This window comes from Nothoprocta perdicaria, unplaced genomic scaffold, assembly GCF_003342845.1.
Source record: "Nothoprocta perdicaria isolate Ctin4 unplaced genomic scaffold, notPer1 scaffold_80, whole genome shotgun sequence".
Taxonomy (NCBI): Eukaryota; Metazoa; Chordata; class Aves; order Tinamiformes; family Tinamidae; genus Nothoprocta; species Nothoprocta perdicaria.
In genome coordinates, this window is record NW_020456088.1 from 1,655,538 (window position 1) to 1,673,757 (window position 18,220).

Below are 18,220 nucleotides of genomic sequence, written 5' to 3' on the forward strand. Positions count from 1 at the left end.
TATCAGCTAGCAATTTCAGATGATATTTCTTATAAAAGATGAAGAAACTACAGTCATTCCCCTCCTTTACCTTTACCTTGTGTCTTCAGTGACACAAAAAATGCTATCTGATGGTAGCAGCACAATGTCATTGTACAAAATGCAGTTGCACAGACAATAGTTTTGTAGTTATGCTACTAGTTCTTTGAAGATGACTCAAGTGCCTGCTGACCAGTAATGAACATAGTTTCACGTGGAACTGCAGAGATCCAAGACATTTTCAGGAAATATAAATACCAGCAAAAAATTTAAGACTTACTAACTTCCTTTCAACTGTTTGACTGCTCTGTGACATGGAAATGGGTAGTTATTTCCCACGCTTTTCTTTCTCCTTTCCTTAAATTTATCTTAGTGAGTCTTGATAAGACCAGCAAACCAAATCACTAAATGCATCAGAAGATCACAGCATTTGTAACCAAGTTGCCTCTTCCCATAGGAGTCTACAGATACTACAGAAAAAAAGAGCCAGATACTACAGGAAACAAACACCAAAAAAACTCAAAATGTATTTACAAAATGGCTCTGAAGTGGAGGGCTTAGTTTTCCAGTGGGGAAAGTGACCACAGATGCTACCACGAATATTGGCATATTTGAGAGGGGAAAATATTTGACAGTATTTAATCTAGATGAGTGTGCAGATCTGCTACACAGCAAAAAAAATGATACAGGGTTTCCTCTATGTCTTCAGACAATACAACAAAGTTTTCAGTCTAAATGAGATATAATCTCAATATTTTTCTTATTAAAAAAGTATCAGAACTCATTCCTTGAAGTCAAGTGAGAAACAAGGAGCTCGGGAAACTTAAAAGAGAAACTAAAGGAGAGTTTGTGAAGTCAATTCACTCGCATGAAAAAAAACAAGAATTTTCTTTCTGATGTCAGAAGGAGAAATGAACTTTCTGCCCGCCTGCTAACCAAGACCATGAAATCTACACATAATACAGCTGACATCGGTTTCATGATTCAGGATTTGTTGTACTACTTCCATTTGCCTAGTACTATTATATTTATGAACCATTTTCCTGTTTTTCCCTGTGCTTCTGAGTGAACCACATACAATTATTACTCCTATTTACCAGTGATTGCCACATGCTTATCAAACTGTTGAATGGAAACGATAAAGCTACTATTTTTGCTTTCAACTAGTGAATTCAGAATCATCCATACTGACAGCTTTTCAACATCTCTTACATCTGGAATGGTCTTTGCTGAGCACTTAAATCTAGATAGATGAGATTTTATATTTACCAATCCTTGTGCATACTGATGATTGTTAATATCTAAGGGAAACAGATGTTGCAATTTCACTTTTATCAATAATCCATTAATACGTCAAATGTTAACAAATGCTCAGGTATTTCCGAAGTATTATTTTCAGGTTTCATTACCACATAACAAATCTATCATTTAATAGCAGCAGAGATTACATTTCTGAATGTTAGACTAAACTCTTCAAAATTAATAAAGAACCCTAATTTTTCTGATCACATAGAGTTATATATATATATATATATATATATATATATAAAAAAAAAAAAAGTTGAAGTTAGAAAAAAAAGTAAAGGTTTTTTTTTTTGTCACTGAGTAATTATAGTTTAATTTTTTTCATTTAGGTAGCCAATAACTATAATATACTGGTTGCTTTTCCGATCAATATTTCAGTGCAAATGTAATCATAAAGTTTAAATTAATGTAAATGAAAATTCTTTGCTCTGCACTTCTCTAAGTTTTTTCATGAACTTCTCAACCCCATGAGCTGAGAGCCACAGCACTGGATGCTTAAAAGAACAACAACCATTAAAAGCAAACGGTAGCAAATCCCAACATGTTTACAGCAAGATCTACTGTTAAACAACTCACCACATAAACAACAAGCCCATTAGAGCCACAGTGTCAGGGACACTCTGTAACCTGAATGGGCAAAACATTTGCACAACCAGTGCAAGCCAGCAAAGCATTCCATAAGATGTCAACAGGGAAATACAATTCAGCCTTAATAGGCTCAGAGCTTATGTAATCCACACTTATGGGATGTTCGACTAAAAAGGCAAGCAAGTGACTGACTTTACTATAAGTAAAACCTGCAGCTTCCTAGAACATGCAGGAGGAATACATTCAAAATTCCACGCAAAGACGCGAGGTTAGATGCAACAATCATACATCCTGCACCAAAAACGGACTAAACTAAAAAGAAAATAAAAATATTCCCCTGATACCTCCGATACGGTGAAAAAAAAGTAGAATCACTTAACATCTGAAAATGGTTTAAGAAATAAAATCACCATGGCCAATTCATGTGCCTTTTTGCTACTAAAACATTTCCTGTCCTTCTGCAAAAATGTTAAGTCTGATTACTAGCACAACACTATTAATTTTTGTGCTTGAGATATAAACAAATATCTTTAGTGAAAACACGGTTCAATGAGAACAATGAGAGATTTGCAGTTTCTGAGTTAAAAAATGGGTATTTTTGCTTGTGCCCATCGGAAAAGAGAGAAGAAACATCTTGACAACTCACCACTAGGTTTCCAATCACCATGACCAACAAGAAGACGAGAAGGCACAGTGGTTGCCCAGCTACTTCCATGCAGTCCCACATGGTCTCGATCCACTCCCCGCAGAGAATTCGGAATATAATGAGGAACGAATGGAAGAAATCGTTCATGTGCCAACGTGGTAAATTGCCCGTTGTGCTTATCTTCTTGACATTGTCTATGTAGCTTTTCCCAAAAAGCTGCATTCCCACCACCGCAAAAATAAAAACAATGATTGCCAACACAAGAGTGAGGTTACCTAGGGCACCCACTGAGTTACCAATGATTTTAATAAGTGTATTTAACGTCGGCCAGGACTTTGCCAATTTGAAGACTCGCAGCTGTGAACAAAACAGAAACAACAGTGTCAGTTCACAGCAAAACAGAAGTTTCTGCTGATGGATCATTAAAATGGTGAAACGAAACACGTTAAATGTCACAGTGTGCAGCACAAGGTGTTTTCAGCAGGACTTCCTGTTAACGCCACTGCATCTATTAATAAAATATCAGTTGTTCTTCTTGGATCAGTTGCTCTTCTTAAGTTTTCAAGAGCTATGCTCTACCTTTGTAGACAGACACACTTTAGAGGCTATTTCTGGCTATCAAGGTGTGTTGAGGATGGAAGAGGCGGTTTTAGCATTTTTCTTCTCTGTTCCTTTTCCTCCTCAAATTAAACAAGCTGACAGGTACCTGGGGGAAGGGGATTAGGGCTTGATCCTTCAAAGAGAGAAGCAATTCCTCTGTGTTTTAGAGCAAGCCTCAGCCAGATGCTATTAGCTGTTGGTTCCCAGGGTGAAAATCACCTCTGTGTTGAGGTTCATGCAGTCTATGCACAACCCACGTCCTACTTAAGACCTATTTTGGGGATGTAAATGGTTCCTAGCTCTTGTACTATATTTTCAACTGAAGGTTTAATTTCAACCCTATTGAACGGGGATTGCTCAAAAATTTACAGGAGACTCGGGTTCTAGCAGCACTGAGGAAAAAAAATAGACATTTTCACACAGCACCAAAAATTTTTGAAAGGGGGGAGGGGGGGAAAAGATGCTTCCACTAATTTATTTTCCAGGTCTTTTTCTGGCATCTCATGGCCAGAATGATTAGCATGGACATCCTGGTACATGAAGTGCAACACAAATGTCAGGCTGGCAAGGAAACGACTTTTCTGTTCCAATATGTCGACAGTCTCTCATTAATAGAATACCACTATCCCATGCATAACAAAAGGGCTGACAGCTAAGGAGTTCCCAGGAAAGACAGATGCTCTGTTATGCTGATTGCTTCTAGGGGAAAAAAAAAAGTCACTCTGTGAATAATTCAAAGACACTTTCTTTTGACAACTTTTAAAAGTATGGTGGCATGTTTATAACATAGTTCAGGAATAACAAGTTCTAAAACAATGTGTTACTAGATCTTGTGTTTCTTGGGCCATCAATTATGTGCTCCTTTTATGTTAACAGGTATATAGGCACAAAAAAGGTAGATTTTCATTACAAATTGGAACTCAAACACCTTAAGTGTGCTACAAGTACCTGCTACAGCCAGAAGTAATCAAATTGTGTTCTCATTTACCCTGATATATATCTAGAACAATTCCTTTTGTCCCATGGTCTATAATTAATGTCCCATACTTTTTATTGGTTTGCAGCAATTAAATTCTTTATAAGCAGATTCATTTTCAAGAAAATGCATTGCATTCATGTCAGTAGGCGTATTTAATAGAATAAGACAAGTAAGAGCAGAATAAGATTATTACCAATCGAAAAGAGCGCAAAACGGACAGGTTTCCCATGCTGGACAAACCCAGTTCCATCAGACTTAGTATGACAATTATGCTGTCAAAAATATTCCAGCCCTGCTGAAAATAGTAGTAGGGGTCAAGGGCAATAATTTTGAAGATCATCTCTGCTGTAAAAATCCCGGTGAAGACCTGCAGGAAGAAAACAGGAAGCGAAAGTAACTTTATGAACACGTTCCTTTCACTGACTTTCCACAGACACACAGGAGAGCGTAGGAGAGAGCCAAAAACATTTTACAGGCAAATGCTTCATTTTTCAGGGCTGATTCTTTGCCAGCATTGCAATTCGGAGCTTGTCTAGTCTTTTCACAATGATACTTGATATTGCTGTAAACATACGATGACATCTGGGTTCAAGCTCTTTATTAGAACACACATTTCCATCTCCTCCCGTCATCTGAAGTCTCAGTTATAAAAAAGAAAGTGTAAAGGTGCATTTTATAAAGGTTAAATGTTTTTATTTCATTCAAAACTCGTTTTAGTGGAGAAGCTTGAATGAATGAAGCTGGAGCATTAAAGGGGTATTTTGTTTGTAGCATACCTGTTGCATTATCCCTTTTTATTTTGTTATTTTATCAATTGGAGGCATTACAAGCCTCCAATCATTTTGAGGTTATTGTCAGCAGAGAAGGTGATTACAGACTCTAACTTCAGTCCAAGATTTCTTTCTTTTCTTTTTTTTTTCTTTTTTTTTATGAATAGCCACTGCAATTTTCTCTTCACAGCATCTTGAGAACACATTGCTTATTTATGACCCAGTTCAAATGTCATATGGTGAAACTTTTAATTGGAACATTTTTCTTTAAAGAAACATATAAATATTACCTGTGAGACAGAGGGAGAGGAGAAAGGAAGGCTGTTGACAGCAAACTCGGTTCAAACTCATCCCTGTAAAGCATCTAAGAGAATCTGATCTTGTACTTCTATATGACCTCCCTAAATAGCAGTTTAAGCCTACAACACAAGGCTTAAACCTAAAATGACAAAATGTGGGCATCAAGTTCTTTTATGCCATTTTATTTCCATTCTAAGTCCCAATACAAGGTGTATGCAACCCTGTGTTCTGAACAATTGTCTATTGTACTTTTATATGTAAACACATGATTTTCCATGAAACAGCCAATATCAATGTTCCATGTGGATTGGAAAGGATCAGATCGAGAGCTAATACCTCGGTAACACACATTGAAGGAGAAATGGCTTCCTTCTCATAAAATGAATATTTGCTTCCGTATCCCAGCAAGTCATCAGCTGTGATCAGCTCTCAGCAACAAAGCTGTGGTGCCCATTAAGATGTGGAAAGTTAAGATTATAAAATTAAGATACTAAAGGATGAAAATAAATGATTGTGGCCTGAGTCTGATGAAAGTTTGACTTTATCCTCTAATGCTTCAGAAGTGAATGGATAACTTCTCCCAGACAACCAATTTATAGAATTCCTTATGTAGAAAACTCTTTCTCGTTAGGAAAATAACAACCTGATTGCAACAGTTTGGGCTCTCATCCTGTCAAAGTTCTGTTCCAAGAGCCTAGAAAAATGACCTGTCTCGGATTCCTAACAAACCAGCAATTTCTGAGTCACTCTGGTTAGAGACACCAGTGACTCCCACCAGAACACTGCAATTCCCCCTAGGACAGGGAGCAACACGAAACTGGATGTCTGTGAAATGGTGTCCAGGGGACTGCCTTAAAAACTGATGATACCACGCTGTGTGCATTATGCAACTCTCTTGCTGAGAAATGACTCAGGAGGATCACTTTCTCTACCTAAATCATTTTAATCAATAGCTTTCTGGGAAGGAAATGTCATGGCAAGATAGCAAAACAACTGAACCTTCCTAAAGGCAAGGGGAATTTTCTACGTGTACAAGCTACGAATATCAAACCGACCCTGTGAACTCATTGGCACCTAGTGCACAGCTTGCTGTGCTGGTACAAGAGGCTGGATACTGAATACAACCAAGACTTGAAAAAAGAAACAAGTAAGTTAACATCTGGCTGGTGCTGACGCCCAAATATGCCACTGCTGATCAGAAGATTTCATCCTAAGAATTCTTTTTTAACTACCATTGCAAGACATTTAAGCTCTAATATCACTAAAGACATCTCAGTTTCTGAAGGAAGACAAAAATCAGGAAAACCTGTCTCTGTCTGCCTAGTTTTTGAGTACTGGAATTGCATAGACAGAGGAAACATGCAAAGATATATAGGCTCATAAGTTCTGATGATGAGATTCAAAAATATTGATTTCTGTATGTGATGAACTAAAGGAGTTTGAAGGTAACAGGTGCAGCATAATTGCATGAAGTAGATGGTAAAATCAGAGCAGCAGATCTCCAGTGACTGACAGCTAGAGGAAGCACTCCTCTCACTCCCAGAGAAACACAGTCCATATTTCACTTTCATTCCTTTGTTTTTTTTCAAAAACAATTATTTTGAGGGAAAAATGCCAAAGATCTGTCCTTTTAATATTCTCCCCCATCTAATGCTCCTATAATCACTCAAAGAGGGTAAGCTGTAAGGCAAAGGCGAGAGGCAATCAGTATGGGGGAGAGGAAGGCTTCATTAGTCTGTGGCTTAGGGAAGGCGGCCACCTGGCAGGCTGCCCTGCAACTGGGACTCCCTTCCCTTCCACAATGAACAGCACAATTGTCCATTTTCATTACAAATGACTTTGCAAAATCCTCCAGAAAATGGAATTACCTGCCTCTGACCCACTCTGACTGCAATCCAGTTATGGGGGAGATCAGACAACCTGTCAAGGGAGAGCCAGGGTGGTCTACCCTATCTACTCATCCCTGAGAAAGGGGAGCCTGGGGCTACCAGACCGCTACAAAAATAAGCCTGTTAGTTTATTTTGCTTCGGCACAAACAGACCAAAGAGCACCAGGCAGTGCTGAGAAATCCTCTGTATGATACTTTAAGCTGCTCTGCTTATTTCTTCCCTCTCCCTGCTCATCGTCTCCGTTTTCTTCAGCTGTGTCGGCACAGAGGTCAGCCCAGCTTGGCCCGGGCACCAGGTCTACGGGAAGGCTGCCAGGGTCTAGAGTTTCCTTGCCTGTGGCCTGGCAAAAGGGAAGAGCTGATCTGCCAAAAAAAGGGCAAGGAGCGGACACGTTTATTCTCCAGATGAGCTAGTGTGGGGTTTGAAGCAGGATTTTTAAGTCATCTGAGGAGGTCACACACTGTTGAGCAGCCACCCCACACAAGGGTTGCTTGCAAAAGAGAGCTGGTAGTCCTGCCAGGTTGCTTTCTGAGCTGCTCTTATCTACTGCTTTCTACAAAGGCCAGGAGCATGTGTTGGGAGCAAAGGAGAGTCAAACAGAGATTTTTGCTCAGCAAAATAATAGAGATTTGCTGAGACACAGCAGCTTAAAAAACAGAGAAAGGTCCAACAGCCTGGGGAGAAGAACCACATCCTGATAGAGTAAACCTGATGTTGAGAACAGCAAGGACTCGTAAAGCACCAGAGCTCTGTGCTTGATGCACAGGACTGCTATGAGTGGCCTGGTTATTGCTTCTGCCCACCTAAAGCTGTCAGAGCAACGTTCACCCAATTAAATGCAGACACCCGCATCTGTAGAGTCTCTGCCAGCTCCTGTTACAGTCAGTGGAGAGACGGTCACTACAGTCAGCGGCCTCCAAGGCACAGTCCACCTTCTCCAAAAGTAAATGTCTTCAAAATATCAGGTTAATTGTGCCTTAAAATTGTCCATTACTCTCCATTGACTTTAAAGGGAGACATAGGCAACTCGCTCAGACGGACTCCTACACTATAGATATCCGGAGTTAAGCGAGGTGAATCCCACCTGGAGGGAATACAGCCGTCATCTGGGGAGAAATGAAGGGCTGTTTGCATCTTGTTTGTGAGCTTCTCAAATTCAGACTTAACAGGGACCATTTTCTTTTTTTTTTCTCAGAATTTTATCCTAGAGGATATCTTGGTTTTTACCACCAGACCAGACAAAATTCTATCACACCATAGCCAAACTGCCTGCATCTTTTCCAACACAAACTCCCCCCAAATCAAGAGGATTTTAAACATTAAAACTGAGTTTTAGTGCAGCAAAATATTTTCAGAACAAACTCAGAGAGAAAGTGAATTAGATAAAAGGCTCCGATTTTGCAGTAACTGCAGAGGTTTACTGGCCCCCTGGGTTAATAAATTGCACAGAAACCCCCTTGAAAAAGCTTTCCTGTTCTTCCTGCAGCTTGGCTGTGGTTCTCAGTTTCCTCTTACCTTGGGGCTATCTCTCTACTTGCTGCAGGTTGGACTGCAGGAGTTTGCCCTGTAACCATTAGCCTCCTTGCCCCGATGCTGGCAGGGAGCCCAGGGCTGGACAAGGCAGAGGCACAGTTGCCACAGCTGGAGCAGGACGTATGAGGTGAACAGTAGAGCATTCGCCAGCAGTTAACACAGACAGTTTGCAGCATATATATCTAGATATGCTCAGGTTCCATCCTGTCACCTTCCAAGACCTTTATTTCCATAGGATTCTTTAACTTGAAAACCATCATTAGTCATGAGAAATGTCATTGGCTATTGCTTTAAGAGAAATCCCAAATAAACTTTGTTAACCTTTCTTTCATCTCATTTCCTTAAACTGGTGCAAAACAGCAGCAAGGGGACAAAACTATGGCTTTAATGGTAACTAATAGTATTAGAATATTTTGGTTTAATAAAAATGCTTTCATGTTCTCCATTCATTTCTTCAAATGCTTAGATAGGGTGGACGATGTTCCCGCCTAAGATAGGCAAAGTGTTGTTGACAACATATCAAAAAGGGCTTTTCTCAAGGTCTCCTCCATGACTTTAAAAAATCAGAAAATAAACTATCAGATAGCATTTCAAGTTTGAATTCACTTACCAAATTGCCTATATAAAGCATGTGGTCAAACTCCTTCGTCATCTTATAATGCTCCAAGGCCATGAAGAGTGTGTTCAGCACAATGCAAAGGGTGATGGTGAGGTCGGTAAATGGATCCATAACCACGAACTTGACAAATTTTTTGATTAAAAGCCAAAACGGGCAGCAATCCCAAATGAGAAATTTAACAGCAAAATGGTTCCAGCATGGAGGGCATTTCTGGTGTGATTCCTCAAGCTCTAAGTCACAAACAGTAAAGGAACAGTCAATTTACACTGAATTATATGACAAGGGAATACTTAAAGTGACTCATAGCACAGAGAAAATCCCCTGAATTACACTAAACTTTTTTTTTTTTTTTTTTAGGACACAAATATTTCTATCCTAGCGTGCAGGCAAATTATGCATTTTGGGAGCTCTAATGTTATTTTTTTTTTGGCAATTGCCTTGCACTTATCATACATTGGCCTATTCTGAAAGCTACAACCTTTTAAGAGTTTCAGAAGTAAAAAGAGAAAAGCACACTAAATGTATAAGGTCTGTATAAGGTCTAATATTATATGCAGGCTCAGATTTGTATTATATTTTCCATTGTGTTAAGTTCAAATGGGAAAGAGGAACATGCTATCTTCACTCAACTCAGATCTGAAATATATTAGCTCATCTTCCAGATTCCATTTTAGATGTAACTTAAGTAAAACCTTTTAAAATAGTTAAGAGATGAAAGAGCTTAAATCCAATATTTTGAGCTGATTTAAGCTCCTAGGAGCCAGAGTATCACTGGATATCAATAGGGCTTCCGTTCTTAATGTCCTGATCGAAAAAAAGAATTAAGTGCCCGGTTTCTTTTGAAAGGCCCAGATACAAAACCAGGAGAGTGTAAATGGCACTAAAGCGCCAATGGGCTTTCAAAAGGTGCTTTTAAAATATTACCTAAAACATAACTTTTATACATTGCTCATTTTATTTGAATATGAAAGAACTGAAATGGCCTCATAAGTATAATTTGCATCAAATGGGGAGGAAAGAAAAAGGTAAAAAAGGCAGTTAATGGTTGAATGATAATGATTAACAGAATTGCTTAATGCTTTTCTTTTCTGATTCCTTTATGGGCAAGGAATGCTGTGTAAAGGTTTTAGTCTATATAATTAGAACCTGAGCTGATAACAGGAAAACTTCAGCCAAGCCTGTTATTACAATCACTTTATAAACAGCCTCCTCTCCTAAGCCAGGGTGCAGCTCTTCGCATTTCCCTTCATTGAACAACACAACTGCAGCTTCAGGGGCCTTCTTGCAAACTTTTACAATATTGGCTGGTGTCCTGCATGTACTGGTGTTGCACAAACACCTACAGTGCTCTGAGATCCGTGGGAAGCTGAACTGCTTCCAAGAAATAATTATCTATTTCCAGGCTCCAAACACAGAGTTTCATGTTAAGCACTTAAAATGCAGTGAGAACCATCCATAAGCAAAGTCATTGCAATGCCAAGTCCCAATTCTGCATTTGTTTTTCAAAGACACACACCTCAAACTAATAAATAGTTAGGGGAAGAAACTTCCCAAAGGACCTAATCTTCCAGACAGATCCATAAGATCATGTCTGTTTGTGTCCATACTCTTGAAGAAGAAAAACTTGAGAGAGGTGAAAGGCTACTTCTGGTCACTTTATGTGGGAATCTCCCTGACAAATCTCTTAGTCTTGCTTTGCCTTTTGCTATTCGTCAGTAATGCAGAGTCAGCAATATAGTCAGTAATACAGAGAAAGGAGAATCCAGAATTTGCAGTGCTCCACATTGCCTGTTTGACATGTTTTTCTCAGTTTATCCTATCCTATCTCGATTTAGTGTCTCGATTTACCCCCTTACACAAGGGTCTTTAAGAGATTCTTTTATATTGCACATAAAGGGCTTAGAAAAGTAATGTCTTCATATCATTTAGGATCTCTAAGTGCTACCATAATGTTAATAAATGGGTAAAAAGGGAATGCAAAATTTCTGCTGAGACTGAAGTTCAGACCTCCAGCACAGAGGATCCCAGCAGGTGATGGGCAGTGGACAAGTGCTGAGAAGCCTTTTAATGGACAAGGGGTTCTTTAACAATCATAGATATCATGTAGGGATTAGAACAACAGCCCATCAAACTAGCTGGCTTGTAAGGAGGGGTCTGCATGAACCCAGTACCAGGTGTCTGCTTGGGACAGGCTTTGTAGCAGCTCTGGAGAGATGATATGTGTGCAAAGCAGCCCAAATTCTGCTTCCCCAGCTTCTTAGACCTCTGCAAATCAAGTGCCAAGAGCACTCAAAATGTCACAAGATCCAACTTTGACTATGTGACCAGCATTTTGTGAGAGCTTAGGTAAGTGTCTGGGTAGCAAAATGATTATATTGGTTTTGGTTATCCTGCCTCTATTATAGGAAATGTAATTAACTCTCTGCAATGCATCCTTGCAAAATAATAAAGGTCTAATATTTGGGTCATTTGTGTCACTTAGTTCTTGCTGATCGTCGCATACTTGGTTTGGGTAGGGGAAATGAAGGGCATGTGTCTTACCTTCCAGGGCACTGGTGATGATGCTGACAGCGCTCACTGCCCGCTGCCTCTGGAACGGCTCGTCGGGGTGGTCCACCGATGAGCGGTGGGGCATCAGAAGCTGCCTCTTGCTCGTCTCATCAGAGGGAGAGGTCTGTTTGGAACGAACACATTGGCTCAGTGGCAGGAAAAAGGGTAGAGAAACCAAGCGGCAGACATAGGGTGTTTTCAGAATTGTCTCAGCACCCGTTTTCTTGCCTGAGAAGTCACCAGTTCCCAACCAGATATAGGGTACTGCTATTGAAAACGTTCACTCTAAAGAATTCTGAAAACTTTGCTCCTTGTAGGAAGATACAGGAATACAAGGACACTTCTGATATTGCAGAAAGAAGCAATGCTGCTCCACTATGTTTGTTGCACAAGAAAGATGCCCTGCTTAATTGCATTAATTATACCATTACTTCTGAAATGTGTTAACTGTTTAATTATACTACCAGACAAGCAAAAAGGGCTGTGGGTAAGAGCTCTATTACTAGCCTCCAATATCACACCAAGCAAACCAGCTCCTCAACACATGGCTTCTCTTGGTATGAAACACTGCCAAATCTCAGGAACGCACTGTCACTTTGCTGATCTTCTTTGCTTTAACAGCTCTGAAATTAGGGAAGAATCTCAGCTTTTTCTCTCTCTCACTCAAAAATAAAAATAAAAACACTTATCTCACATTTTCAAGGAAAAATTTAAAAAGAACTAATAAATTGAATATCAGAAAAGCATAACTCCCAACATCACTCCCAAATCAAATTTATGTAATATTTCATTTTAAACCATTTTTATACTTTTTGAGGACTCTTTTTCTTTTTAGCTGGCCAAAAAAATGGAATAACTTCAGACACCTACTGTAGTTAATATTTAATATTGTTATCTCACAGGAGAAAGAAATTAAGACTTCTATTATATTATATGCCTCTACTTCATACAGACAAATTGCAGGAGAGAAGAGCGATTGAGAAGTGAGGAGCTGGGAAAGTCAGGTTCAACTTCACCCTCCACCACAGCCCTCCTGGTAAAGACACCTGCTCCCTATAACTAATATTTGAACTGTCTTGTCCTGCTCCTGCAGGACCATGCAGGCTGAATAGGCTGCATTGGAGACATGTGCTGCAGATAGATGGGTCTTGTGATATCTGAGACCAATATGCAAGAAGTCCCTACAAGGGTGAAAATCCCAGATTTCTAAGAGATTATACAGCTTTAGTTCCTCCACAGCCAGACTGGCACCTGGTGAAATCTTCTAGATCTTCACAGATCTTTAGTGGTGCTAACTGGGCCAAACAAGGCTCTGGACACCAATGTGAGACACACAGCTTTGTGGTCAGGACATGCACCTAGAGGGACCACTCGATCAACACATCTCTTCAAGAAAGGTGATCCAGTAACAACTTCACTGCCAAACCCTCTGGAGCTCTGGAGCCTTTTTGTCTCTCCAGGTCTGGGGATTTCCTTCTGTCAGATGTTTGCAAGGCAGCCAAGTCAAGGCCACTGCCAATGGTTGACAATGAAAATACTAGCAGGAATAGTAGTCCCATGCGACTTCAAAGCGCTTCACATTAAAAAAAAAAAAAAATCATTGCAAGTCCAGAGAAGAGCGAAGAACTTTAAAACGATCACTTAAAACACTAGTTAAGCCAAGAAACAAGTAATGCTCCAAAACAGCTTTATTTTTTTTTCTAAAATGTTCTCTTTTGTTAAAACAATTGAATCAGTGTTCACTGAGTTTTTGACATAATCGTAACAGAAGGAGAGCTGTAATCAGAATCTATTCAAAGATAATTCCGCTCGTGTGCAATGTAACAAGAATTCACTCTATCCTTGGCTTCAGAGCTGGGGAAACTGGGAATGATATTTTAGATGCATGAGTTCACTTGATTTCCTTCACCTCAAAAATGTCCGATAACAAACAAAGAAACAACAAATGTTTTATTAATGAAGAAAGCATTTACAAAATTACATAATCGTTTGCACCAGTTTGGAGAAAATAGCAAATACATACAACTGAAAGAAATCACCACAAAAGACAAAACAAGTACAAAGTTCAAGGAAGAATAAAATAAAAAATTGAACCAAGAAAAAGAAAACAATTAAAAAAAAAAAAAGAAAAAAACCCCTCTCATTCTCTCTTTCTGCATAATGAAGCATAAGAAAATCACAAATTTCAAAATCCTCTGGATCATTCAAGATTAACTCTTCATAAACTGCACCGTCTTGCTACCTTGTCTGGTCCAAAGCGCAGCACATTGCAGGAGCAATTCTGTATACAGCCTCATGCCCAGAAACCTCAGGTTTGTGATTGCAAAGAGAGATATTATATTCCTCTTAATGTCTGAAGAATCTGAAGAATATTCCTTGTAATGTGCTTTGGGAAAGCAACCAGCTGGAGGTCATGGGTGTGTTTATGAGTGAAAAGAGAAGTTACTCTAGAGGTACAAAGCTGTGTGGAAAATTTATTCTGAGATTAATTTTCCCTATCTTTGGAGACAGCTAAACCAGGATAAGGGAAAACCCCAGGTAAACAGAATTGGCATTACAAAAATAGGAAAAAAAAAAAAAAGGAGTATAGACCTGACTTTTTCCTTATGTAAAGTATGGGGTAGTAACTCTAATTCAGTAAGGGTTTTAAGTCACCGTGCTTTTCTTTCCAGCCTGTTATCCCGAGTTGCCCTGTGGAAAATTGGGCACTGAGACCTTTTCATCCTGCTGTAGCCAAGGGAACTGTTTGGAGGGTGCCCTTCCCGTGCACCTAGCCACATTTCTGCACAGTGACCAGTGACCGTCTCCTTCCTTCCTCCCTCCATCCGTCCTCCGGCTGCCAGCGCCGCTCAGCGCGAGCGGCACGGCCTTAGCCCCGCATGCCAGGACGTGGTATCTGCACCCGCAATGCTCCGGCAGGACGACGTGGTCCCGTTCCTGTTCCCAATATAGCCCTACAGCGACCATGTGCTTGGCTTCCACTTCGCTACAAAGCATTTTTTCCAGGAAATGAAAGTTTCCACCGGGAAGAAATCTTTAAAATTATAGAAGTTGGCCAGGGAAATTTATGAGCATTTGTTGTCTGCGGAGAATAGGTATGTGAGGTGAGTTGTTTTTTAATACTTTTTATTTCAGATAGCTGATAGTCACACAAGGAACTGGCACTTTTTGGCATTCTGAGGTAGAGAACAGTTCCAGGAACCAGACAAAGAAGGCAGTGTAAAGGCTATTACTGTCACACGGAGAATATACGCCATCACAGTAGTTTGTAGCACTTATATTTCTATAGAAATGAGGCAGAAATAACAACAGTCCCTACTGTTACGTGGGAAATCTCCTTAGAATCCAGAGGAGAAACTCCGATGGAATTAAATAAAGGCATCTCCAACAGGACAAGACTGTTTCTGTGTTGGTACTTGATTGACGGAAAATGTTTTTCATTTAGATCAGCTAAATTCTATAGAGACAAATATACTGTTCAGTAATTTGCATGTAAATGAGGATACATAACACTGCAGAATTACTTTATTCTAGGTGTCCACAATTCTGAATTATGTCAAAACTTCTGTGTGAAGATGGGCTCATACATGGCAGGGTTTTAAAAGAACACATTTGGGAACTGGGGCAGGTTTAATTTTTGCTGCACAGTAAAAATCTTTTCAAGCATAAAAAGAGGTGGACAGGCCACACTTTAAACAATGGACCCAGTAAAGCACAAGCACAAATATTTAATGAGATTGAAGGTGGCCATAATAGCGCAAAGCCTCAAAAAGAAGGCATTTAATGTGGTGGCCACTTCATTATTTAAAGAGAGGATCTGCAAACTGGAGCAGCATGCAGGATTTGTGTCAAATCTGAATGATTTACTGCAGGTAAAACCTGGCATAGCTTGCAAATGAGCAGAAACTGGAGCTTCTGTGGCAGTGCTCTGGGCAGCCAACTATGGTGAGCTAGCCTGCCTTCATCCATATGACTTATTGGTGGGGATTTTTGGCTTATTTTGTTGACATTTTTCTGAATGTGGAAAGTGCTAACACTTTGCCTTTTCACCAGTCTCATGGCAAAGCAAGAAAAGAAAAAAAGAAACTTCCCCCTTGAGGCAGCTTTAGGGTCAACAAAAAAATTGAGAACAATGTGGTCAGCAACACCGTTTTATGCTTAGTGAGAACAAATTCAAGGTCTTTGTCTAGGTTTCTAAAACCCTAGGCACTTGGACAAATAGCCTTGCCTTATTCCCTAGCAGTTTTCACTTCCATCAGGTTGGCAATGTTTTTCTATTTTCTCATAAAAATAATAATAATAAAGTGTATCCAAGAGGAAATTAAGGAGAGGTTGTGTGTGTGAGAGATGTCCCAACTAACTCCAGTAGACATCTGGATGAAGGATGATTTCAAGCAGAGAACTGTTCTTGCTCCCTATGAGACATGGTTGGACACCAGTGAAATCCTCCTGACTTTGAGGTAAGCAGCCTCAAGGACAGCCCTCACAGCAAGCTGGGCCCTCATCTCTGTGCTGTTGTCTGTCCCACCTGGTCATTCCAGCTGCGACACAAGTGCTTTCACCAGTGTCCATCTTTGTTCTTGTCCCATCCAAAAGACATTTAATCAATGGCTCTGCTATAGGATATTCCTGGTGCAGCTGGTTGCCCTTCAAGATCCAAGTTGCGGTGACTGCTCTGAAGCAACCATTGCACAGATGAACAGCTGACTGCCTCCATGTCCTCAATCTCATGCCCATCTCTTTGATCTTTGATCTACTTTGAAAGATCCCTGAGATTTCCCTGCAGTTGCCTTTAGGAAGCAAGAGAGGATGGGGTCATGAATAGCTTTTAACCCTCAGAAAATGCTACACAACCACAGGTGACATCTTACTCATCCTCATCAGATCCCATTGGTAAATTGGGCTCCAGAAAACAGCTCATTAATTTAATCCAACTCTACTAAAACAGATGAATATCTTGTGTGGGAGGTGATATTCTAATCTTTTAAACAACTAAGAAACACCAAGACAAAACAAAGCTATACAAACACATATTACATGAATGTCCTGAAACCTTGGTCCGTAGCATGCCTGGAAGTTACTTATATAATATATAGACAAAGGCTGCCACTCAAGAACTCTGCCTGCCCTCCTTCAACCTTCTAGTTGCCCATATGTGGCACAGAAGTATCTGCAGATGCAGTAAAGTGTTAGGAGACACCTGGCCCAGACGTGTTTGCTTTCCTCATTCTCAGCTTGTGTGTTTAAGTCCCTGGTGACGTGGTGCCTGACACCTTTTCAGGCCAGGCAGGATAACTTCGGTGCTGGCAGAAAGGTGCCTGGATGGATGGATGCACTTCTGCACAGCCAGTACCATTTATGAGCGCCAAGTTTGCCAACTATTAAGACTACATCAAATGACAAGACTAAGGGATCTAAGCACCATCCACTGAGACCAGTTCTCTCCTGTTTCACTAGTTGTATTTAGGAATTAAGGGCAGAAGATAGAAAGCATAAATACACTTGACTTCTTATGGAAGTAGACTCACAAACACCCATGCCAAGCAGCCAGGGATGTCATAAAATGAAGGGCATTTGAAACTGTATTTCTTAGCTTATGTGATCCTTTACATCCAACATTGGAAGATCACTCACATAAGTCACCAGCTGAATAGTCAAATACTCTGCTACTGTGCTCGCTCTTCCAGGAGGGAGCAGGGCCCATGCCGATGCCTTCGTGTTAGTATAGCTGCCACCCATGGCCATTCCTGGAGACAAGCAGGCTGTGGGTAGCAGCTGAAATAATACAAAGCCATAAAAGTTGCCCATCATGGCCCTAGCTGCTTAGCCTGAGGTTAAAACTCCAGGCTAAATGTTGTTGAAATTGAACAGGCCAAGACTTGTAGAAGTTTCCAGTAACTTTTTATACTTTCCCTGAGAAATCCTAAGAGAATCAATTTCAAAATATCTGCTGAAATGCAGGTCTGTTTACATGCTGCAGACAGAAAACTCAAAAATGGAGATGGTCAGGTTTGATTTTTTGCCTTTGATATCAAAAGGTCTTTTCCAAGCTTCTCCAAAACCCAGAATTCAATGATCTCCCCTCTCAGTAGCAACCAGACAGATCTGTGTTCAGCTCATCTGGTGATGCTGAGAATCACAGAAGGACACAAATAAACATCTCTTCAAAAGCTAGTGCTCTAAAATGTGCTCTGTCAGCTCCATCAGCTCAGATCCTGTAGTACTCTCAGTGGAGTTATACTTATGTCTCCCAGAAGACTCATTTCAGGGTTTGCTATAATATTAAATTGATAGCATCATGGAAAGGACCATTACTTTCTGCTTTTCCTTCCTTCCTTCCTTCCTTCCTTCCTTTCCTTTCCTTCCTTCCTTCCTTCCTTCCTTCCTTCCTTCCTTCCTTCCTTCCTTCCTTCCTTCCTTCC

General features: G+C 40.1%; 1 protein-coding gene across 4 annotated transcripts in view; it reads right to left on the reverse strand.

Annotated features, from left to right (window-relative positions):
- SCN5A (sodium voltage-gated channel alpha subunit 5) overlaps window positions 1-18,220 on the reverse strand; it is a 165,027-nt gene that overhangs the window by 81,655 nt on the left and 65,152 nt on the right. For all 4 annotated transcript variants that reach the window (XM_026051896.1, XM_026051898.1, XM_026051897.1 and 1 more), the window contains exons 12-15: window positions 11,790-11,922; window positions 9,240-9,478; window positions 4,330-4,503; window positions 2,558-2,914 (exon numbers count right to left, since the gene is read on the reverse strand). In XM_026051896.1, coding sequence (XP_025907681.1) covers window positions 2,558-2,914; window positions 4,330-4,503; window positions 9,240-9,478; window positions 11,790-11,922 — 903 coding nt within the window. The remainder of the gene's footprint in view (window positions 1-2,557; window positions 2,915-4,329; window positions 4,504-9,239; window positions 9,479-11,789; window positions 11,923-18,220) is intronic.